The 15,847-nt window shown below is 41.8% G+C and overlaps 1 protein-coding gene across 1 annotated transcript in view; it reads right to left on the bottom strand.

Moving 5' to 3' along the window:
- Positions 1–2,079: 2,079 nt before the first annotated feature.
- CDHR4 (cadherin related family member 4) overlaps positions 2,080–15,847 on the bottom strand; it is a 31,229-nt gene continuing 17,461 nt past the window's right edge. Inside the window, exons 12-20 of the mRNA XM_088134780.1 lie at positions 15,026–15,232; positions 12,937–13,076; positions 11,354–11,498; positions 9,426–9,640; positions 8,435–8,574; positions 7,963–8,004; positions 5,331–5,415; positions 3,446–3,479; positions 2,080–2,135 (exon numbers count right to left, since the gene is read on the bottom strand). Coding sequence (XP_087990906.1) covers positions 2,080–2,135; positions 3,446–3,479; positions 5,331–5,415; positions 7,963–8,004; positions 8,435–8,574; positions 9,426–9,640; positions 11,354–11,498; positions 12,937–13,076; positions 15,026–15,232 — 1,064 coding nt within the window. The remainder of the gene's footprint in view (positions 2,136–3,445; positions 3,480–5,330; positions 5,416–7,962; positions 8,005–8,434; positions 8,575–9,425; positions 9,641–11,353; positions 11,499–12,936; positions 13,077–15,025; positions 15,233–15,847) is intronic.

The raw sequence follows: 15,847 nt of genomic DNA on the forward strand, positions 1-15,847 counted from the left end.
CCAAATCATTTCTACCCGCTCTGTTGAACTGTCCTCCTCTGCCACCATTTCTTCATTACTAGAGTGATGTGCCACAGTGTGACACAGGATGATCTAGCCAACTAAGGTCCTTGAACTTGCAAATCGGGAGAGGGCTGTCAGGTGCTTCCACTCAGCAGCAATTCTTGTTTCATAGCATGTGTGTGTGAATGTGTGACAGAGAGAGGGAGAGAGAATTGCATGATGCTGTGTATCTAATAGAGAAATTTAAGAGGCCTTCTCAACCAGAATTAAGCTCTTCCAGATTGAGGGGCAGGGGACAAGAGGGGGCAAATGACATCATGAGCATCATCACATCATCTGTATATGATGCATATGTACAATTGGTGCCATTTGTATAAAGTCATGATGATGTCATGATGATGTCAAGGTCAACGTCATTTTACTGGATATCCATACTCTTCTACTGGATACCCATACTCTTATTTCTTTGTCATTCTTGAGTTTATCTGTTGTTTGTGCAGCTTCATTCACTTGCTTCAACTAAGAGGGCCTAGCAACTGCTTATTGTACAAGATAAGAAAAATACACAATTGGCTTAATTTCACTATGTTTTTTTTTAATTCAAATGTAGCAATCTTTTTTGTTTTATTTTGGTTTTTTCTACTTTCTTTCTATTTCAATAGTTGCTTTTTTCTACTTTGTATTTCAGTATTTAACAATTAAACAGAGTTTATTAAAAAGAAATTAAGAATACTATCCAATAGAACTATAAACCTATGTAAATGTCATTCATTGCTTATATTTAATTAAGTAATTAACTAATTTATTGTGCAGCACTGAAAACGTACACACCCCTAATGCATAATCTTCTGTTACTTCCAGTAACAAATCAGTTGTTTCAATTGGGTGCTCCAGCAGAGGTCACTTTCACATCACAAGTTTGTCCTGACCACTGCTGCACACCAAAAAAAATTGTTACCATAGACAACAGTATTACGGTAACATGCATAATCAACATTTAGGAGATATCCAAATTTATAAAATAATGCAATGCTGTGAATACCAACATTGCCCGTATTATGGAGAATTGTGTTTAAGAGATAAGGAGAATAAGTTTAGTTAAAAGTTAATGGCAAGTTGCAGTACTAATTCCCAAGTTTTGAAGGGAAAGCTACTCTCAGAAGAATCTCCATTCTCTTCCCTATTCTAAATACAACATATTCACTTGGAGCAGAAAGGGAGTCAATATGACAAGCATTAGGACCACAGCTGGTCTGGAAATTACTATTTCATACCCTTAAGATGTCTTTATTATATTATTATGGCACTAGTGTGATTAAAGCTTTGCCTAGGGAGCCTCTGAAAAAAATATGCCCACCATGAATAAAACCTAACTTGCACTGAATAGAGTATTAGAAAATTACAATTATAAAAAGTTGCTGTGTTTAACTTTGGCACACTCCCACAACAGGTTGGTGGTATGCACAATTATTTTATTATTTCTCAGTTATTCAGCCATCCCTAGCAATCACAAGAGAAATTAAATTGAAGGAAAGAAATATGTACATGATTCTATATTGTGAAATACCAGAAGACTTCAGAACCCACCGTGCTATTAAAGAAATGAATATGCCTAACCTGAGATATAGATGATCTGATATTAAGCCCAATTCATATCTCTTGTTTTGAAGCCAGGTTCCTATAGTTCACATACAATTCTTATGCACTCAAGCAACACTTCAGAGCCTTTATTAAACCACTTCCTGATGGACACATGTCTTTGTAAGAGGAAGGAGGGACAAATGGCTTGATGTTTCACCTAGTTCCACATTACCATTATTACATTTTCCCATAGTATGGAGAATTTCTGGACAGGCAGGTACTGTAAGTGGTGAGAAGAAGTCTTTTTTTGCCTAACTCTGAGGATGAAACAGCTGTGGAAAGCAAAGTAGCACAGGAAGAAAGGAAAGTGGCAAACTCTGCTTATTAAAGTAGATGTAACTGATGGAATGCTATTCTTGATGCCAGCATATACATCAGGTACCAGTCAGAGTATTGCTGATGTCCAGAAAGCCAGCTTCTCATCTTCCTCCATGCTCACACCCAGCGCCGTGCTCCAGTGCTGCTGTCAAACAGGTAATATTGGCCAGAGACTTGAGACATAAAACAAGAGACAGTGTTAGTTTTTTGCCTGCTTTAGCCTTACCTTCCTGTCTTTTGCCTTCATTTAATTAATTAATTAAGAGATTTGTATGGCTGCCCATCTTAGAACACAACTCTGGGAAGCTCTTCATCTGCCTATCAAAAGCTGACTGAACACAGCCACGCTATCCATGCATTGTGCAATAAGTCAGAGGCACCTGAATTTCATAATGGATTGCAATATGTATCTATATCAAAAAGCTGTTCCTCTGCAGAATTTGGGAAGACAGTGATTTATCCAGAGTTGCTATAAACTTCACTTCTAAATATGGAGGGGGTTGGCTCTGTAACATTGCACGGACTAAGAAAACTCCAAGAGACCACAGGTCGGCATGCAATTATTTATCTTCTTTGCAACCTCTAAAGCGGGGAGCATCACTTGGCAAAGCTTCTGGGCTTCAAAGCTGCATAAGGTTGGGCCTGCTAATGCAAAACCACCAGTGAATACAAGGGCTGCAAGTGAGATTTGGAATTCAAAAAAACATCCAAATTACTACCATGGGTCTGCCAAAAAAACTACATATTACATGGAGGCACTGGAGTGGGGGGATTTTTTATGAATGGTTTATAGTCAGCTGCACTCCAAAAAAAGGGTGGGACAAGGAGGGGAAAAAAACCAGGCTACACTGTCACTCATGACACAAGTATGAGCTTACAAGAATTCAAGAGTTTCTGATAGACAATTCAGGCAAAACAATGTCCATCAGGCCACTAAGAGTCAAAAGTGACTGAAGAGCTGAATGAGAACAAATGTACATATTCGTGTAATAATCTATTCCCATGTAATGCAATAAGCTATTCTCATGTAATGAGAAACGTCTCTCTAGAACATAAAAAAATTACAATTCAGTGTTAACTATGGCGGGAGGGGGCACAGGCTGTGTATCCTTCATCTAAAGTCAGACTTCCCAGCAAGGAATCGGTGTATTACTAAGTCCTCTACAGAGCACAACAGTGGCATAAATTCACCATGGTCTCTGGCAATCATTCCCTATTATGTGTAGGGAAACCAGCAACACAGTAAAGGTCTTCAGCTGGCTAAGCTCTGCAATCTCTGCAGAAGCACATGACATGTGACAGCAACTGCAGCTCTCAGCCTCCTGCAAATAAATCCAGTTTTAGCTAAAAGATGAACTCTGGTATTTCCTTTCTTGCAATGATATACAAGAGCTCATTTATGGGGAATGGAGAATTTATGTCTTTCATTGACTGACTCTCTAGAGCTCAAGGTGATTTCAGAACAACTGGAGATTAAACTTACCAGGGTCTTGAGCCCGGCCATCAAACTGGTATTGCTATAATAAGGGGGAGAGAGAGAGAGAGAGAGACATATGATCCACCTCTTCTCAAGGGCAAGGAGCCCAGGAAGAAGCAAGAAAGCATCCTTGAACTTAACCTTCTGCCATTCAGCGACTCTCCCAGAGGAAGACACAGGCCTCATCCGTATGTCCAGCTTGCCATGGCACAAGGCACCCCACTGTTTGTCAAGAAGCTAATGTCATTCTCAACTTGTCCCTGGCCCACTGTGAGAGCAGCCTTTGTCAATCTTTTCTTGCTCTACATCAAATGTGGTGTTTTCTACCCCCTGCCAGCTCAAGTGGTGCTGTGTTATGGGCACTGTTCCACTCCAATTGCTTAGTGTACACAGTTGTGGGCATGCCCCTTCCCCACAGTCAGTGGAAGCTTCCCTCCATGGCCATTTCATCTTGGACTGCTGGGATGTCTACCCTTCTTCAGAAAGACTCTTCCCACAAAGGCCTGAACCCAAGGCACAGTCTGAGACATTATATGGATTCCTTTTATACCTGAAAACCCTGGTGTTTTGAAACACTGGTACAGTGGTTCCTGTAGGGGTGAGGCACAGGTATGCCACTGAATACTTCGAGAATTTCAGCTGATGTGAGCAGGTAACATTATAGCCATTTTTACCTGCTTGTTCCTTCCTGACATCCTACAGAGGAACATCCCACATAAATGCGTTGAGCAGGCAGTGCCATTTTGCCTGCTCTAATGCTATTTTGTGTACTCCCTGAGATATTTCTCTTGCTACTTACAGCCAGCATCCCCTTGCAACGCTTACTATTTGGGAGCTGGGGTGTAGTTGTCAAGAGTTCTGCCAGTTCCCTTTCTAGCCCAAGTGACAAGAACAAGCATAAAACTGTATATCGATTTTCTGTAAGGTTGGCAAATCTCTATCCAAAATTAGCCCAGCTAGTTGGAACGATGGCTGGGAGTTTCAAGGCACCCTATTCTTCTTCTCTACCCCACTAATGTGTCCTCTGGGCTATCTGGATAGAGGTTTACCAGTCTATGTGGATGGCAGACTGGTAGACAGGTTTACTATTCTTCCTGCCACTTGGGCTTTCAGAAGACCTGTTCAGAAATAACCCAAGTGACAAATTACTGATACAGTGCACCTCCATGTCAATGTCTTGCCACTCTGGAAACTTGAAAGGTGGCTAAAGTCTCTGTCCTAGGAGTCTGTCCACACTCACTCAAGCCTGCAGCACCACACTTTAAGGCAGCAATTGGTAATGGTTTCTCCCACTGACAGCTGACACTGGGTGGAAAGGAAACAAAGCCAGAGAATTTTGCCAAGGATAGTAGGAGAAGGGAGACAGTGTGGATGGAGAAGAAGGAAGATGGCTTTTTTGGTTCCTGCTCACTGATGGGATGGTGAACAGACAGCAGAAGACCCACACGCTTTCTTATACCAGTAAGTAGCATCAAAGGAAGTGTTCCCCACTCTACTTTTCTCCTCTCCCCACATTATGCAGGCAGCTCCCTTATTCTGCTGAATTTAAATTGGCTCCCACACTGAATAGCATCACTTTAGTGCTGCTGTGTGGAACAGTCCATGGGGGACCCAAGAAAAGCTCTTGTTGCTCCTTCCAATCTCTGCCAGGAAGAGGCACTGTTACCATTATAACAGGATGGAAATAGACAAGCAAGTGCTTGGGTTGATTCTGTTTCATCAAGCAGGCAATCTCCTAGTTCCTACATTCCATAAAAGGCCATACACAGAAGAGTGCAACAACAGTGTGCCACAAGGATGACTGCAACTGACCAACTGAAGGAGACAACAGCAGCTTAAGCACATTAAATGGGGAAAAAAAAAACATTCAGACTAGGCCATGATGACATACCAGACTCTGTAACTCAGCAGAATCCTTCCCTGTCTCCTTACTTGCTTCTTCTGTCACCTTGTAATTTTTTCCCAGTTCTTTGCTCCTACAGAGTGAGAGACATTGGATTAAAGAAGAGCTCCTCCATTAACACCCTGATGGAAGTCAAGCAGGACCAGTGACATAAGAGATATAGCCTGGAAGCTCTATCACAGAGTAACTGATGCTCCATTCCAGCTTTCTCCAAGCTGATGTCCACCAAATATATTGAGACTGCAGCTCCCGTGGCCACGCCTATGTGGCTAGGAGTTGGGAGTTACAGTCCCAACACATTTAGCCCACCCAGATCCACCCACAAGTTTGCTAGAAGCATGCGAAATGAAGGTGTCGGACACTAGGGAGATCCAAAGTCATCCATAGGCCTTTGCTGCAGACAGATGATCAAAAAAATGGTAGCACTGACTTCTCAGCAACTGCAAAAACTTACTGCTATAGCTGCGCGTGTGATACAGTAAGAGAACAACATCAGTATGAAAACTGTTCTCCTATAATTTTTTAAAAGGAAAGATTGTAAAGGAATAAAAATGGCACAGAAATGAGGACAATGTCTGGTGAAATTTCTGCAGCTGGGTGAGGAGAAAGAAATGAGTGGGGCAGATTGAAAGGGTTTCAAACTCTGTGTCAGGATCCCCTGAGTAGTCACAAGCAACTTCGAAGGGGATGACAATATTTTTAAAAACCTGATCAGGCTTGTGCAAGTGACATGGGAGCACTATTAAACCTGTCTCTTGGCTTTGTTCTCTGTGACGTACATGCTCACAGTGGGCAGTCGCAGTTCCATAACATTTGAGAAGTCATGTGATATAAAGTTTGAGAAGTCATGTGATATAAAGTTTGAGAAGCCATGTGATATATATAGATTAAAACTGAATTATTAGAAGGAAATGGTACATTTACTTCTTGCCAAACCCTAACATTAACAAAACCATTAATTCCTGGAGGAACATATGGATTTCTCTTTCATTTTAAGGGGTCAAAATACCTCAAAGTGTGAGAACCATAGCACTAGAGAATAAAGCGTTGATGCTCGGCATATTTCATTGTTCCTCCCTATGACTTCCAGAAGCAGAATAATTAAAAACAAATATGCTGAATTTGCATAAAATATTCCAATGGTAGAACGTTATTTTTCTTAGAGCCTTATCCAAGCTGGCACAGAATTTCAACTCAGCACAGCCCCCTCCGCTTCACACTTGACAAAAGAACTCTTTCCTCTGCCTTCCCCCAGTTAATGTTAAAACGGGGTCTCATGGTGTGGTGTGTAGCCAACGGCTCATATCAAATGAAAGGATCAACACACACGTTTATAGACACACACATTTATAGAAATGTAAATATTAGTATGACCAGCAAGTCAGCCACTACAGTCCACAACTGTACAAAGACTGGAAAAATAGAACTCCTAATAACAAAAAAGAATACACAGAGTCAAACTGATTCTGTGATGGGCTTCTATTGTGCCTTTCTTTCATGCCTTTCTCAAAAGTAGCCATTTAAGTCTATTTAAATATAAATACACATGTATGTATGGTGCATGTATGTATATGTATATATCAACATGAGTTCAAGTCCATAAATGTCTGACTCATAGATCAAATGGAACAAAATGCCAAAACTACTGTAGAAATCATAAAGGAGTCACACCAACCCCAGCTGTAAGGACTGTGAGGTTGTTGTTGGCTATACTGTGATGGCTAGAAGTGTATATTATTACCACCCAGAGAAATGCAATAGTAAACTCCTTCCACCAACTGCATTTCAAGGCAGAAATAAAGGCAAAAGACAAAAAATAATCCCTCCATATTATCCCACTCCGCTTCCTCATTGAGTCCAAAGGAAGGCCATGTTGTAAAAAGTTTATAACCAATAGAATTCCCACTTTAAAAGCTTTTTTGAAATGTTGTCACTTTCACATTTAACCTTCTCAGTGTAACAGGATTTTACAACCTGTGCCACGTGGTCCTTCTCCAAATCATGCTTTTCTAATGGAGTCTGAAAGCTGCCCCTTTTGATACAGCCACAGTGTCATGCCCACACCAAGGAACTTACATGGCCATTAGATAGCATAGATAACTTCTTTAGATGAACAGATGAAAATTCCCTTAAATTATAAGTTCTACTATTAGCAGAACTCATAAAACTATTATATCAATAGCAGTTTGCGCAAATACTGTATTTACCAGTGGGTACTGGCCTGTAATATTTGAGCCTACAAGTGTTCTTTGCACCATCTCCATCCCTTTATGAACCTTTGCAGGCACCAAAAGAACTTTAATGCTTTTATTACTGGATGTCTATACATGATTAGACATGTATTCCTACATCCAGGTATATTCTTTAGCAAATGCCCATGTTTACAAATTATGTTTCTAATTCCATTGTTTAAGGTTGAAGGAATAGTTATCTTATGTTTGTTTGTTTGTTTGTTTGTTTGTCTATGACAACTCATAGCCAAAATGAAGGCTCCTAACTGATAGTTTGTATCTGTAGCTTATTCCAGAGCTTTGTCCCACAAATCAGACATGACCAAGAAGTATGAGAAATAATATTTCCCCATAAGGGTTACAAGTTATCCATGATAAGAGGCTCTTACTTGTCCTGCAGTAGAGGCTGAGATATCCCTCCTGGTGCCTTTCTGAAAGCCAAACAAGAGTAGGGTGAGTTTTCAGAAGAGATCTTCTATTATTTGAATGTGGTGAGAGCTTTGAGATTGTATGAAATAAACCACAATCTTCTTTCAGCTTGGAAGATTAGGGAATGATTTCTTGGAGTATATAGCAGATTGCAAAAGATGAAGTTTTCCAGACAGGGGGAAAGGGGCTATAGTATGTTCTTCCAAGTCAGATCATGCTCCTTGGTTGAAAATTGCTCATCTTTGGTTTCAATCTAGTCCCTTTTCATAATGTATCCTGAAAATAGCTGATGCTAATAACTGTAGTCATCCTGGAGAAGGTCCATCTAGGTGGTGGCTAAGAGTCAACATTGACTTGATGACACATATCAATCTACAGATAATATTAGATTTCAAGCTGAGTGATGCAGAGGGGATTTTGCTGAACACTCACCTCCAGCAGAGTTTCCAAAACAGCAAACCCAAGGCAGAAAATAAGAGAATTCCAGTTAGTGTAAGAACCACCACAAACCATGGATCTGGTGCCCAGTACGGCACAGTTCTGTGCAAAACAGTGGGCTTCTTGGTGACTGTCTGAAATCATAATAGTATAAATTTAGTATGCAGACACACATAGTTTTTTCAGATGCTAAGCTCAGCCTAGCCAAACTCTACCCATATAGCCCATAAAAGAGCTGAATTATTGGGTGCTAACTCTCCTTGAATTTTACTGTAAATTTCTTTTCAATCCATTCTTTGTCATAACTCAGTTTCAATCTATTATTCCTTATTCAGCCGGCAACAATGCTCCAAAAATGCCAGGGAATGTTAGGTCCTATACCTATTGTAAATTACAATTTACAGCAGCCCAAACTAGCATGATTAATGCTATAGATTCTGGGAGTTTTTGTTAAGAACAGCTGGAGAGCTATAGATTCCCAACCATGACCTAAAAGAACTGACTGATATTTTGGGGTTTGATTAAACCAAAATGCAGAGCTAAATCTTGTGACTTTCCTGGTGATATTGCACTTTGTATCATTTGACATTCTCTCTCAGTAGCTAGATCAGGATACTTTACAATATCATGATAAAACCATGCTGGGTAGCAGCTTCAGAGTCACTCACACACAGACACACATTCCAGATCACATGGAGAGGAGCAAAACTACCATAAAGTGCTAATTCCCCAATGCCTCAGAAAATATTGCCAAAAATCACAAAGCGATCTTTAGATGCCACTCCTCTGGAGGCATCTAAATGCAGTTTATCATCTAAGGCACTATTATGAAAGCCACATCGTAGTATAGAAAAATATCCATTCTAAAGCAGACCTACTTCACAGGCTGGAAGAACAGTCTGTGGGACAAGTAGCAAAAATGTGGCAATTCCAGTGATGCAAATGGACCAAGAGATTCTTGACCGCAACACATATGATTGCTCACCGTAGTAGCTGTGGTGGTAGTAGGCACTGTTGTGGTCCAGGGGGTCACATAAACAACAACTGTGGCTGTAGTGCTGAAGCGAGGTAAGCTATCGCTGTCTGTTACTTGTACCAGAAGCACAAAAACAAGAGGATCATATATACCATTGCGATTGTAGGAAAAGGTGTTAGGGAAAAGCCATTTTCCTTCCATGCGAAAACGCCCATTTACATTGCCTGGAAAAGAAAAGAGCATCAATGTTTTAAGAGAGCATTACATTCACTCCTAGTTTAATTATATCTTTCCATCAGAAATCCTGCGTACTGGTGGTCACTTTCTAGTCTCTCAGAAAGCTATTTGAAACTGACCCACAATCATCTTCACTATTTGTAGATCTCTGCCAATACCAAAACTCACTAGGCATTGCCACGTTCGCATCTGTGAGTCTAATGGCCACTGGGAACGTCCTGAGCCAAACAGTGCTCTCCCTCCCTCCCCTACAGCTGACAAGTAGAAGAGAGCAAAAATCCAGTCAGTTGCCCTCTGAGCTGCTGGCATTTATGGAGTAACAACCCCCCAACCATACTCCACGCAAAGATAAGAAAATAAATGGCTAGCGATCTGCCTCATGGACCATTTTTTTTCTAAACGTGTAGTTGTGTACATCTGTCTCATTTGTTTGCAGAAAGAGGCACAGAGAGAGAGAGAGAGAGAGAGGGAAGGAGAGAGAGGGAGAGAAGCTGTTATGGGGGAAGCTACATTGTAAAAAATATAAACAAATCCATCCAAACTCCTCCAAACTTTCCAGTTCATGGGTGTTCCAGTCCAGTGTTGCATTAAAAAGCCTCTATAAGTTGCAAAGATGGCAGAATAGCATGCCATTCATTTTTCAACAAGGCGCTCTTCCCCAAAACTGTAACCAGGGCTGCATGTAGCTATACTGGTTGGAATGATAAGTTCTAAATGTATGGATAGATGCATGAAAAGATGAACTCCAGGAAGAAGACACTGAATTAGAACTTGGAAGTGGTTTACAGCTGCTGTGTTATTCCTGGCTTGAGCCCAAGAATCAGGATGTGGGAAGAGACCAGATGGACTGTCCACTGCAGCAGGAATGATCCTACAAACGCTGGCCCCTTTCCAGTTCACAAGGCAAAGATGGGGTAGTTTTGCCACACACTGAAAAATGACCCCATCCCTGCCAGCCTGCTTCTTTTACATTCCTCCATTCTGAGCGCTCTCCCATTTGCAGGGCAAGTTGCCTACAAGGTCTTCCCACAGAAGCCCCATCATCCTCCATTTAGCTTGCTTTGAACTACAATTCCCAGGGGTAAGGAGCCCCATCTCAGGCCAGCACTGGGAAGTTCTAGAGCAGCGTTTCTCAACCTTGGCAACTTGAAGACGTGTGGACTTCAACTCCCAGAATTCCCCAGCCAGCATGGTTGGCTGGGGAATTCTGGGAGTTGAAGTCCACACGTCTTCAAGTTGCCAAGGTTAAGAAATTGCTCTAGAGCAATTCAGTCAAAATGAAGAAAGGCACAGCCTTCCAGATCTCAGAAAAAAAGTGTAACAACCACTTTGCAGAATCTGGACTGAACCAACTGGGTGACATCCCTGCCTGGAGAGCACCCCTGTGGAAAAAAAAAGATGAAATAGCTTTATCATTCTATTGAACTCTTATTTCCAGCATATTCCCTCTACCATGGCAATCTAGCATTAACCGTAGTCCATTCTACTAAATCCACTTTTGCCTGCAATTTAATTCTTTAAGCATTTTATAAGAAGCAGCAGCAGCAGCAGCCCTCATCAGTGAGCTTCTATTCTCCAACTTTTTCCCTATTTCAAGTTTAGCTTATTCCTTCTTTTTTCAGATCCAAAAGAAGTCCCTGGTATGAATCTCTTTTAATTTATTTGATTGGGTCCTGGGCAATCTGCCACCTATTCCATACCATCAACAATGCTGTAGGTCAGTTTGGTTCCCCTCTCTGTATCTTTACAATTGATCTCTGTGACGCTCATAGTTCTGGCTTGGGTGGAATATATGGAACGCAGCAAAAATGGTTCTTCACACTCAGGAGGATGATCATTCACATCCTGGGGATAAAAAGGACATCAGGTTTCATGGCAGATAGCTCACAAGTTCCCAAACACTTCCTTGCTGCAATGATCACAGATATTCCAAAAGACAAGGCTCCATGCAAGGAAGATTTCCAGGCCTCAGGGTTCCTCCAGTTACTATAAAGGGAAATGAGCTGTTGCAACTTCTGTGTAATTGTAATTCTACATGAACCAAATAAGTCAAAAGTAGCATAAAGCAGATGATTGCAGAAGTGATTTTTGGCAGGAAAAATATTTACTTTCTGCAGTTGGTTATTTGCCGCATGAGATTCCAATATGAAGGAAGAAGAATTCAGTGGGTTGAACTGAAAACAATCCACTGGCCCCAGTGGAAGCCTACTCCATCCCAGGCCTAACAGAAGAAAACGGTTACCCTGCCTTCCCCTTGTATTACGGTGCTCTGGATCTGAATCAGGCCCCGTGGCTGCTATTTACCACTGCAGGTAGTTTTAAAAGTTGCATGCAAATACCAGACCATAGATTTAAAGCTTTCAGAGAAGTCGATCCTACTTGGTCCATTTCAGATGTCTTGGACAACAATTCTCAACCAGCACAGCTATTGGCCTATGGATTGTGGGAAAATGGGCAGGGTAGTCCAGGACATCTGGAAGGTACTGGTTTAGCTGCTTTACAGGTGGTCTCTCCCTACTCCCACTTGTATAAAATAGTTTTATGCCCGTGCAATTTCTGCTTTCAGGGCATCACCTTTCTGACAGAAAGGACCCATGGCATCTGTACAGTGACAGCTAGAACAACAGGCCATGTTTCTCCTCACAGGAAATTTTAGAAGAAATTTTATTGAAAACCAATAAAATACACTATAGCCGGTTAACGAGCAGACGAAGGGAGATACAAACTTATAATATAGGATACATTTGCATATTGGCCCCACATACCCACACAACAGTTGAGTAATTGAAAAACATAGGAAAAGGAGGCTGTTCAAAGCCCAGCTTCTCCTACACAAGACTGGGCAACCTTTCTGTGAACAGAGGAGCTGCACTTCCATTTTTAAAAACTGGGGGGGAATCTAGTCATGTTGCTAGGCAGGCTAGAGCTGAACATGTTGCCTCATTTTGGTTTTTCTTTTTCGGGGCTAGGGTGAAGCATTTAATGCTTTTCATGTTGTCTTTATTCCTACACACATATGCATGCACACATGCACACGCACACCCCAGAACAATAATGTCCCTGAGAGCTGGTGTTTGGCTGCTGCTGAATGGTTCAGCTCAGTCTTGGGAAGCTCCCAGATCTGCCAAGTGTGGTGGGAACCCAGCAGGCAGGCCACAGGTTGCCCAGCCATCTCCCCTATCAATGCTTGGTCTGATGGATATAATTTATAGTGTGCCTGGGGGGGGGGGGGGAATATTCAGTGCTCTGTATCAACATAGCTTCCCTTCCACCTTCAAATTACCTGCACATAAATTGTGACATTACAAGTTGCTGTCTTTTGAATGGCGGGAGCGGCTTCATTCTCCAGGTCTTTTAGAATGACGGACAGACGATGTACGCTCTGATTTTCATAATCCAGGGGCAAAAGTACATGCAGCTGACCTGTGACATGTTAGAAGATTATTCTGGGTAATTTTCAGTTTAGTTTGCACCCAGACCCAGCCTATTCCTTGTCAATCCCTATATCCAGATCAGAACAAGCACATATGCCACTCAGTTCAGCTAGCAAAAATATAGCTTGGTGCTTATTTATTAAACATAGCAAACATCAAAACATTTAACTGGAAAAATGGGGTGACAGGCAGTCAAAAGCAGAGAGAGAAAGTGAGAAACATGAACAGTCAAGAATTCACTATTTTCTTTCTCCTCCCTCCCTCCCTCCCTCCCTCCCTCCCTCCCTCCCTCCCTCCCTCTTCCTTCCTTCCTTCCTTCCTTCCTTCCTTCCTTCCTTCCTTCCTTCCTTCCTTCCTTCCCTCCCTCCCTCCCTCCCTCTTCCTTCCCTCCTTCCTTCCTTCCATCCTTCCTTCCTTCCTTCCTTCCTTCCTTCCATCCATCCTTCCTTCCTTTCTTTCTTTCTTTCTTTCTTTCTTTCTTTCTTTCTTTCTTTCTTTCTTTCTTTCTTCTCCTTGTCTGCTTTCTCCATGTCATGCATGATTTTATATACCTTTATCAAGTTGCCCTCTATCTTCTTTTTTCCAAGCTTAAGAGTCCCAAATATTCTTGCCAATTTGTGTTCCCATTTGTTCTCCATGTAAGAATAAGTTTTCCATTTCCTGAAGGAAGCTTTCTTAACCTTTACAGCTTCCTGAACACTACTAGAGGCCACACTGGCCTCTTCCTAGACTTGGTTGACCCTTTCTAATTGTGGAATTCATTCCTCTTGAGCCTCAAACATAGGCTTTTAAAATACCTCCAGGCTTTACGGAGAGATTGGGCCCAAACTGTTCTAAGACACCATCATCAGGCTATCTAGAAATGTGATTCTTTGTTATGGCCTGAGCATGAATCTACATGAGTGTAACTGATGTCCCTGCTTTTACAACACCTTCCCCTTTGCATGCCTTCCTGATTTCTTTCATCCTCGAGATAATTCTCAGCATTTTGATCAGGTGGATGATAATATAACTCTAGATCTAACTTACATTTGCAGCCAGATATTGCCATCTATGGCAATTCTGTGGAGGAATCTAGTCTTCCAACATTTATTAGGCCAGCTTTTATACCCTCTTTGTCATGAAACTCAATACTTCCTCCAGTACATCCTTCCCTGTTCTTCCATAGAGCTTATATCTAGAAATGACTGTATCCCACCGATTCTCTCTGTACAGTCAATATCTACTGTATTCATTTTATCTATTCACAGCTGAACACTCCAGCCCATCACCATCCTGGCTTGGAGACTTCTAGCCCCAGCACATGCACCAGATCTTTTTTAAAATGCTGGTGTCTGCCTTTTGTCTCATTTTTAACTCCTGTCAGACTCACTCATTAATCTACTTCCAAGATAGGCCCTTTTACTATTTTCTGAAACATCTACTCCCTTCTGAAACAGATGCTGCCCAGCATCGGTTGGCTTTCTTTCAGTGATCAGTGTAAACGCTGATCCTGCTGCCTTTTGCCTGTTGTGGGAGATGTGTAGGGAGCTACAGGTACCCAGGACAGGAGTTCTAAAAAAAAAGTAACTGGCACCTAGCACAGAACATGAGAGGCGTATTTCCATTAAGCTGAGAAAAGGGTGGGAAGTAAAGGGCCCAGTCCTAACAGCAGTAAAAGAAGAATATAGGCGACAGACTCAGCTCTCAGAACATAATCAATAGTTTGAAGTCTCTCAACCAGACTTGAGTTTCTGGAAGGTTCAGTCAAGCTGGGCTCAGCCCAAAGGACCCTCAGCTATGTCATGCACCAACCACTCAGTCCTATTTTGGTTCAAGTGGAGCCCATCTCTCTTTCATACCGGTTTGGCTTGTCCCAAAAGAATGAAGGATGACCCTTAAGCTGTTTGGTAAACAAAGACTATGGAGGCCCTGCCAGGTAGGACCACCATTAGCTACCTGTATGGCTATTAATGTAGAACTTTTCAGCATCTGCATCCATTATGCTGTATTCAATATTGTTGAATGGATAGTCTCGGTCAGTGCCATTGACGTTGCCAATGCTGTAGCCATACTCAGTATTCTCTGGCACACTGAATACCCGTTGTGAGCATGCTGGGGGGAACTCATTCACTTGTCTTACTGTCACCAGGACAGGTACAGTAGCTGCAAAGTAGAGAAAGAGACCCAGAAAGCTTATATGATGACAGAGTTCCAACAGGCACTTTGTAACTGGCAAGCAACCAACCGCCCAACCTACATAACCACAGACAGTAGGCCAAGCTCAAATTATACATGAAGGCTGCAGACCTGTAAATTTAAACCCAAGTTTGCCAATTATACATAAAGTGGATGATTTGATTTTTAGAGGAAAGTGGGATTAGGATTGAATGAGAATATATCTGCTGTTTATCTCCCAGTGATAACTCCTTCTAGGTACTTTTCACACTGATATTGTCAGCTCTTCAAGGTGACAGGTCAGGAAACAACCCCAAGAAATACTAGAACTCTACTTTACTGATACAGGCTATAGTAACAGAATCTTGGAAGACTGACAGAGTTTCTCCTTCCGTCCCTCCTATACCAAAGAGAGTCAGTCTTGGGTTTCTTTCTCACACTTTCCTGCCTTCCTGTGCTAAACTCAGGTTTTGCTAGTGGCTGCTGCATTTCTTCAAGGCCATCTCTGTATTCCTCTACAGATATTGGGATGTAAGCCATGTGGGGATGAGTTCAACACGCTCTTGTCCATTTTGCTGGAAAGTTTGGCCCTTAAACACGCTG

The sequence above is a fragment of the Python bivittatus genome, unplaced genomic scaffold (assembly GCF_059951505.1).
Source record: "Python bivittatus isolate LINGU-HERP-01145 unplaced genomic scaffold, Pbiv_v1 ctg000080_np1212, whole genome shotgun sequence".
NCBI lineage: Eukaryota > Metazoa > Chordata > Lepidosauria > Squamata > Pythonidae > Python > Python bivittatus.